Raw genomic sequence first — 9,039 nt, 5'->3', positions numbered from 1 at the left:
TGGCACACCGGACAGTCCGGTGCGCCAGACCAGGGTGCCTTTGTGATGTCTTTAGCTCTCTTTATTTGAACCCATCTTTGGTCTTTTTATTGGCTTATTGTGAACCTTTGGCACCTGTAAAACTTATAGACTAGAGCAAACTAGTTAGTCCAATTATTTGTGTTGGGCAATTCAACCACCAAAATCATTTTAGGAAAAGGTGTAAGCTTATTTCCCTTTCACCCGACACAACTTGCTTTTAATGGTCGGCCGCTTAGGCCCGCTTCTCGGTCACTATATATAAAATCTCTATTAACAACTCATTGCACAAACAACTCATTTAAGTCGTCCGACCTGTTTAATCCTGTCCGGCCTGTTTTTTTCCGTGCTTACTAGGCCAGATCGGCCCGTTTAAGCTGCCTGCAGCGTGCCATACCCGTGCAGAGATGTGAGCCCATAGACCTTCTAACGACTACAGTGACGTCCCTACCTCATGGCAGACCTCTACACCTCCCCTATTTCGTCGGCGGTTTCTCCCGCAGATAAAGGGGGCCTCTTTAGCCTCGCCAACGTCCGTCTCCCTCATGTTCGCGTGGTCTCGGTGAAGAACTCCTCCACGTATTGGCGACCTCTAAAGGCTGGTTTGATGATTAGGGATTACGAGTAGAGGTGTCAATAGGTAATTCCCTACCGAGTTTGGACATCACATACCCATCCCCATGAAACTATACTCATCCCCATCCCCATACCCATCATGGGTATAAGATTCATCCCATACCCATCCCCATTTGGGTATCGGGTCCCCAATGACTCCCATCCCCTACAAGAAAAGCATTATCACATTATATTTTATATGCTACTAATAGCCACAGGACATCCAACAACAATATATCACCAATAAATCCGACATGTAATAAGAAAAAACATTGTTCAACCACATAAAACAACAAAAACAAAGTAACACAAGGACTGGTGGCTGGGGCGGTTGGTGGCTGGCTGCCTAGGTTGGGTGGATGGGAGCTTAAAGGGTTGGGAGAGGTAGGGTAGTTGTTACGATTATTGCCTATTAGGCTGTACACCTAATTTTACTGTGTGAATATTACCCATGAGTAATTGGGTTCGGATGATTGCCCATACCCGCTTACCCAATGAGTGAGGATTTGTCCCATATTTATATCAATGGGAATAATTTTTGTCCCATACCCTAACCCTAATAGAGGAATTCCCCAAGGGTTAGCGGATATCTAGTCTCCATTGACATCTCTAATCATGAGCGGATCCATGAGAAATGAATTCCATTGCTATTCAATTTTAAATAGTAATAGAAATCCTCTCCTATGGATCCCCTCGTGATTCTTGGTCACCAAATCAACCGTAATGGTGACGCGGACACGCGGTACAACTAGGGGTCTTGGAGAGTGGTTGTCGGGAAGATAAAGGTGGAGGGCTGGAGGCGCACCACAGTCTATTTCCGTTCGCATCCATGTCCACCGCAACCCCCGAGCAGCGATCACCATCGCATCTATATTTGGCTGTTCGCTTGGCTTTAATCCGTACCAATTTTTGGCTTTAACTCGTACCAGCTTTTACTACTTCTTAACAATGTTTTTATCTCTATAAATTGCAATATTTCAACATTGTTTGTCTTTATAAAATACAGTTACAACAGAAATCTAAATAGCTGACTTTAATACGAAGCGAACACACACCGATCGCATGTCCGATGCTTGGCATCACCGTCGTCCCCGTCCTATCTTTATGTTCCCTGTGGCCTGCCTGAACCTCTCACCAGTCACCATTGCCTTCCAATGAGCCGGCACGCTGAAAGGAGGTGTGGGTATGAGAGGAGAGCGGCAGGGGTCCCATTTTATTCCGTTGGTGTAGATAAACTAAGATCCAAACTACCACCACTTGTTTATGAAAAGACTTACACATTTATGGAGTGTTTGGTTTAAGAAATGATGTAGTCCATCATCTTCTCACTCCTTACTTTTTTGTTTGGTTTGTGGAATGGAGTGAGTTAATCCATCACCACCTTATTCCTCATAGTTAGTTGTTTAGTACTAATATGTGGAATAAAGTCATTCCACCAAATTTGAGGAATGGATCTATGATGCACCACTTAATTTTTGGATAGAGTGATTCATCAAATCAAACACCTCATTAGTTTATTTTAATTTTTCTAGATACATAGTAAAAGAATCTTTAATTTAGCATAAAGGTAGTAACTGCGAGAAAAATTGAAGAGTAAAAGATTATCATGACACCTCCAAGCATATGAATGTAATTCTAACAATCCATACAGCTTTTTAACATTGCTATTCGCACCTTGGCTGCGAAACCAGCGAAGGCATGAATGCATTACTTTCGTACCAGTCTATGGAATATAACGGCAGCGCCAAGATAAAAGTCAAATTTGGACAATATGCATTTGGTTGAGGATTTCTGCACAACACTTCAACAACAGCTAATGATTAAGTGATCACCACTTGACTTCAATACTCCGTCTTAACCAATGAATTTCCAGACACGGTCACCTAAACGTGAATGGAGTTCTAAAGACAATTCACCTGCAAAAATTTCTGTTAGTCATGACCAAACATCTTTAAACACAGATTTGATACAGATGAAAAAAAAACATTTGACTGAAATTAAAACTGATCACAAGAGAACTAATAGGTGAAGGTTTGCATGCTTAGGCATATGCATTATATACATCTACAAAAGCTTGCATGTAAAACAAATACAGGAATCGAATGAGCTTTCAACAATCAATTCTAATGTACATGTGTGTTACATTCAGTCTGTGTGATCTTATAACATCAATGATCTAACAGCTAATGATCTAATAGAAATAGATAGATTGCAAATTTGAAATTCCGGGCTTATATGGGTTTCTTATCAAGTCTCGAGACAACTGAGCAAGAAAATCCACACATATGGTGTGCCATTAAACTTTTGAAAGAAGAACAGTAAGGTAAAATCCTACCACACATATGGTGTGCCATTAAACTTTTGAAAGAAGAACAGTAAGGTAAAATCCTAGCAATTATTATTGGATACACATTTATTCCATAGGAAACAAGATTGTTCCTATGTGTAGCAGAGTGCATTTAACACAAGTATCTTGAATTCATCTCCTAATTCAACCATTCCAGTGTTGAATTGTCCACCAAAACAGGTAGCAGATTCCACTCAACTCAAACTGGAGTTGTTGCAAAAAAAAGCCACACGTTCAAGGTGTCATGGTTTTTCATGGATCATTAAAATGATGCCACTGCAATGGTAAAACTAGATAGACTAGCTTCGTCGAAATGCTTGAAATCTATTAGTAATACTCTGAACTTGTTCATCACTCAAATGGAGACACATCATCAACAAATTAGGATCTGTAAGATCGACATTGCCTCAACATAGCATAATGACCACGAGATGAAATTTGAATACACAGTATAAGTAGCAGAAGAGTGTGAGAAACGCGTTTTAGTATCTCACCTCACCTAGTTAGTTTGGGGTGGCCTCCTAAGATCCCTGCTTCGTTGCTGGACCATCATCTCTGTGTAACTTCCTCGCCACGACGCCCCGCAGGAATGCCATCATCGCTAACACCAGAAGCCTCTCCCGCAGATTACCGTGCGTGAAAATGGACCACATCGACATCTCGAGCAGCCAGAGCGTGCTGACCAAGACCAGCTCCTCCGAGCCCACCACGGCGCGCGGCGCGGAACCGATCGCGGCGTTAAGGACGGCCTCCACGAAATGAAACTTGTGCTCGTAGCGGGAGAGGTCGGGCACGGCGGAATCTTGTAGCCACTGCCCCCCCTCCTCGTGGCGGCTTAGCACGTAGCAGAGCGCGGCGGCATAGAGGCGCAAGGTGGTGTCGCCTGGGCGCTCCGCGGCGAGGAGCACGATGGCGTCGAGCGCGTCGTCGAGGCGGCCTTCACGCGCATCCATGAGTGCCATGATGGTCCGGGCCTTCAAGGCTGCCTCCTCCATCGCGGTGTGGCCCTCCGATTCTGCGGACAGGATCTGCTCGGCGAGGCTTTCCGGGCTCCGGCGGATCGTTTCGGGGAAGATAGGCGGACAGCGCAGTGCGACAATGAGGAACGCCTGGGTCGCGTCAACGAGGAAGGAGGCCGGTGTAAGCATGGCGTCGAGCTCGCGAAGACCTGGGTGCGCGCGTACGAGGGCTAGGTGACCGGAGGCCGCGATGAGCGTCGACGGGGAAGAGGGAGAAGCCGCAAGGGGGAGGGGCGAAATGAGGCTCCGCGAGAATGCAGAGGACAGGCCCGCAACCGCTGCGGCAGCGGTGAGGGCGGCGCCGCGGAAGAAGCGCGACATGGCCGGAACAAGCGGAGGCCAAGAGGTTAGTCTGGACTCTGGATCGGCTTCGATTGAGTTGCCACTGGGGACGGTGCTGTCGTGCTCAGCGGAGATGGATAGCCGGCAGCGCGGACAGAGACGAGACAGAAGAGTTAGGGGCTTATTGCTTTTTTAGGTCGCTCTTCGTTGCCGCTCGCCAAAATACCCCAGTATTCGTTGCGCTCGTCTAATTACCCCACTTAACCCCCTTTCCTAGCTAAAATACCCCACTGCACTAATTACCTGTTATAATAGACATTTACACCCTTACACCGTTTCTTAACGTCACGTTCCCTTGACAATACACCCTGTATCTTTCTTTGTCGGACTTTATTGTTCCAAGAAGAAATTCTTCGTTTATAGCATATTGCCTCACAGCTAGTCTAAATTCTACCATTGAGGGGTAGATAATACCCAAATGCATCTCTGGACGATCTACATCATGTAATATATCGAAACTTTCTGGAATATCGTCGTCAACCAGCACGTCAGCATCATAGTCATTCAAATCTGCACCATTACTCTGCGGAGCAAAACTTGATTGTGAAACAAACAAATTGTGTTGTTGCACCATGCTGTGAATCATCCTCATCTCTAAGACCCAATGTGATGTATATCTCATCCTCGTCAATACGTCCAATTCCCTCATGAATTTCATGCTCCTCAATTTGTAGCATGGACCAATCAAACAATGTTCCACCAGTAAAACCAATGTCTTCTCTATCACCAGTACCACTGCCACTGGATTCACTTCCCTCGTCGACGCCTATACTTACAATTTCATCGTCCATGATCGCTTCATAGTAAAGAAAAGCCATTGTTTATATTTATATGATCATAGAAATTAAATATGCAGGCGACGGATGATTGTTTTAGGTACCTGGGATGCTCTACGTAACTATCACTGAGATTAAATCTGACGTCCTACTCAAGTGCAGGTTGTAGAACGCCAAGTACCTGGCAAGTCTACCAGCCGCACGGGATGAAGAACCTGGCAAACCAAAATCCACATTCCTATTAGTGGCCACGCAACAAAAGGAAAACAAATATGTTATTGGAATCTGCTGTTACCTTGCGAGGGACACGAGGATGAAGTTGGTGCGGATAGCGATCAGATGAGGCGGGCACCGGGAGTCCGGGATGGGGCGATCGGATGGAGCGGGCAACTGTGATGGCGCTGCCGCCGGCGTGACAAAGAAGATGAAGACCTAGCTGCGATGGCGGCGCGAAAGGACGCATGCAACAGTCATCGGGCACAAGTAACAGCAGAGAACGTGACGTTAAGAAACGGTGTAAGGGTATAAATGTCCATTATAACAGGTAATTAGAGCAGTGGGGTATTTTAGCTAGGAAAGGGGTTTAAGTGGGGTAATTAGACGAGCGCAACGAATACCGGGGTATTTTGGCGAGCGGCAACGAAGAGCGACCTAAAAAAGCAATAAGCCCAGTTGTTAGAGGACATATCCTGTAACTGTAAATGGGTATTAGGCAATACGTAGGGTTAAATGTAAAATATCAGTCACAGTTAATTTTGATAGGATAAACTAAACTGTTTGATAGCATGCTTGCACTAACATAATTGATAGTATATGATATTTTCCGGGGGTTATTATACCCAAAGACTTCTCCCCTTCCATTCTTTCGTGGAGAACCGTCGAGTTCTTGTGATATGGGTGCTGTTGGGATTGGTTTGTGAGGACATAGACTCTTTGGATCACTGCGTGCGCCCATACAATGCAGTTCTTGGTCGTGATCCGAATTAATTTTCCTTTGAGTTCGTTTTGAGAACACCCCAACAAAACCCCATTCTTCTCGGGTTTTTAATCTGCGCTTTGTTTTCTAAGTTGCTCAGGTTGTTACTTCAACAGTGGATATCTTTCCCCCGCGCAAACTATCTGCAAAGTTTGACCCTTTTCTGTGCAGTTTGAGATGCCCGGCACTACCGGACCTCTGCGCGGCACTAGCGTGGCCCGACACTACCGACCATAAGCCCGACATTGCCGCTTCTATTTCCTGGTGTTTTTGACCCTGATTTTTTATAGGAAGTTGGGTTTGATGTTGTTCAAAGTTTTTGTATACACAAACATCACTGGTTTGCCGTGTACTCTGATCTACTGCTTTGAGTACGTAGAGGCTTCTGGGTTGAGTTTTGGGAATCAAGTCACAAGAGTTGTTCTCACTGATCGAGAATTTTGTAGTTTCTCTCATTCACCCCCTTTAGTCGCCTCACCGGTCCTACATCTCCGACCGTCGTAGAATGGTCGTGCGCCCCTGACGCCCTATGAAAGATGTTCCCATCCTCAGGACGTGATCCTCCCCGACGACGAAGGGACGACAACTCCTCCACGAACGATAATCGATACGGGAAGGCCGATGCCCCTGTAGGGCAGTTCGACGAAAGAACAGCCTTTTATGATGCGAGCTCCAGTTGTGGAAGCCCACCGTCGATCGCGTTCGCCATAGCAGACTCCCAGACCGCCCGAGAAGGATGCATGGGGCAAACCATGGTCTCTGGCAACACCTGGGCCTGGCCCAAGAGCGGCGCTGAACTTGAAAAGGCTCAGAAACACCATGCCTCTTGGGGATGACCACCCTGGGTTGGGGGTCAGGGTGGTGGCGTGGATGCCGCCGCAGACCGCGCACGAGATAAGAATGAGTGACGAAAGATACTTACGAATTTGATGAAGCCTGGCTCAGGGTGCATCGAAGGGCCCTCGAAGACTGAAGGCAAAGGTGGTCGCGCTGCTCCCTTCGTTTCCCTTCGAACCTCCAAGGCCTAGCTAATCCATCGAGCGACGTCCGAGTCACTTGGAAGGACCCCAGCGCCTGGGGGCAAGAGATCATTCCCCATCCGGTCTAGGGGCACAAATCGGTCCTTTAGGCCTCGTTTGGGAACAAACAAACCGACCGGTTTTCAGGAGATAGGCAGCCCACGGTCACAGATAACACGAGATCTTCGTATGCGTATCTGGGATACCTGTTCGTAGGATTGCTGGGCCCGTGTATCGGCAGTTTTGACGGGGTAGGGTTCCACTCCTCCGGCGGCCGGTTTTGTGTGGCCTGCGACATCCTCTGCGTTGCATCCGTCGCCTCCCTCACACATCGCCGCCGCCGCCCTCAGCCACCGTCCAGCCGTCGCCACATCTCTCATTCACGGCCCCAGGTTGTTGTTTCTCTCGTCCTCGCCCTCAGATCTGCTTTGTCACCCGCTGTCCGTGTCGTCGCCATCTCTCTCATCCTCTGCCGCCAGGTTGCAGACGCTGAAGAACTTCCAGGACGTGGAGCTTCCAGGACGTCTTCGATCTGGTGAGCACTTCACTTATTTTCTCCCTTCCGATTTTTGTTTAGTTGCAGTTCATGGTCAGTGGACGATGGCAAGTTTTCTCCCTTCCGATTCATGGTCAGTGGACATTGAGCCTTCAGCCTCCTCCACCAGATTTATCCATCTATAATTCTATAGGCTGAAAACCTGAGTGGGTTGCATTTCTTTTTTAAGACATTTCCTTACTGGCCTCGCCCTTGTTTGCTCTATCATGTATGTTAAATTTATGTTACATTTTTCAGTTTACAATTTACTAGTATATCAACCTTTGTTAGCTTATGGTATGCTTGCCTACTGTTGAGGATTAGTAATCTTAAAGAATTTTGTTAATTCTTAGTAGATGCGGTTCTAGGTGCACACAACTCAGTTATTGTTTTTTATTTATGTGTAGTCTGTATTTATTGATTCAGAGGCTGAAGGAACAGGGTATAACAGCTAAGACATCTTCTCAAAGTCTGAAGGTATTCAACTGATTAACTATCTCCTAAAGTTAGATTTTCATTTCTTCTATTGTATATACTAAACTGGTGTTAGTTAGCATTGCTTATCCAACTATATGTCGTACATACTATGTTCAGGTCATCAGTTAGCGTTTTTTGTGTTTGAATTATATAATTGAATGCCAAGCTAGTCATGATAATTGTATCTCTCTCTATATAATAGATAATGAGTTCTTGGGAGGAGGATGCTAGACAATTTCTTTTAGACCAGGAAGAAGAAGATGATGAACTCTTCTTAGTAATTGTCCCTGCTGTTCTCACGGCTATGCAAGAAGAGAGATAGGCTTCAATGACACCCGCTCCTGTGACGCCTTTCTCTTAGAAGATGAGCACCCCCGCCAGATGGCTTCAGACTCAAACTTTCTCTTCAGGCGTAACATCACGACTCCAGTTAAAGGGAGCCTCAAACAGAACGCTCCGGTCGATGCCAAGAAGCTGCGACCCGGAAAGGGCCCTTGACCAACATCTCACAAGTGTTGCTGTGCCAACCCTTATTAGACAAGGAGACGAGAATCGGGATGTACCCGCACGACCTTCCGCTGCGAAGGCGGATACTAGCGCACCCAACCGACCACACTTCTATTATTCTCTCCTCCTCCTTCCACAATAGCCCCACGCAGAAGAAGTACCTCCATAAGGTGAGGCTAGGCTCGACTAGACCTAGGCGAAAAAACCAAAACCGAACACCGAAACCGAAAAAACCAGACCGAAACCAAAAAAACTGAAACCGATCAAACCGTAGTTTTTTTTCGGTTTACATTCTTCAGAAACCAAAATTTAATTCGGGTTTTGGTTTTTAATTCAGTTTAAACCGAAAAACCGAACTTTAAACCCAACAACTCAAATTCTCATTTCAGTCTAGGACTACCTAATCCA

At 46.2% G+C, this 9,039-nt stretch overlaps 1 protein-coding gene across 2 annotated transcripts; it reads right to left on the bottom strand.

Moving 5' to 3' along the window:
• Nucleotides 1–2,188: 2,188 nt before the first annotated feature.
• On the bottom strand, nt 2,189–4,454 carry LOC100216696 (uncharacterized). 2 transcript variants are annotated; one of them, NM_001143102.2, is made up of 2 exons: nt 3,475–4,381; nt 2,189–2,549 (listed from the first exon to the last, which is right to left on the bottom strand). In NM_001143102.2, the coding sequence occupies exon 1, from the start codon at nt 4,318–4,320 to the stop codon at nt 3,502–3,504; it is 819 nt and encodes a 272-aa protein (NP_001136574.1). In that variant the 5' UTR covers nt 4,321–4,381; the 3' UTR covers nt 2,189–2,549; nt 3,475–3,501. The 2 variants fall into 2 exon arrangements, with proteins under 2 accessions (NP_001136574.1, XP_008672251.1); XM_008674029.2 differs by having other exon boundaries at nt 2,220–2,549; nt 3,480–4,454.
• Between the last annotated feature and the right edge of the window lie 4,585 nt (nt 4,455–9,039).

Source organism: Zea mays, chromosome 3 (assembly GCF_902167145.1).
Source record: "Zea mays cultivar B73 chromosome 3, Zm-B73-REFERENCE-NAM-5.0, whole genome shotgun sequence".
Lineage (NCBI taxonomy): Eukaryota > Viridiplantae > Streptophyta > Magnoliopsida > Poales > Poaceae > Zea > Zea mays.
The sequence above is the reverse complement of the archived record's forward strand: the minus strand, read 5'-3'. Positions and strand labels throughout refer to the sequence as shown.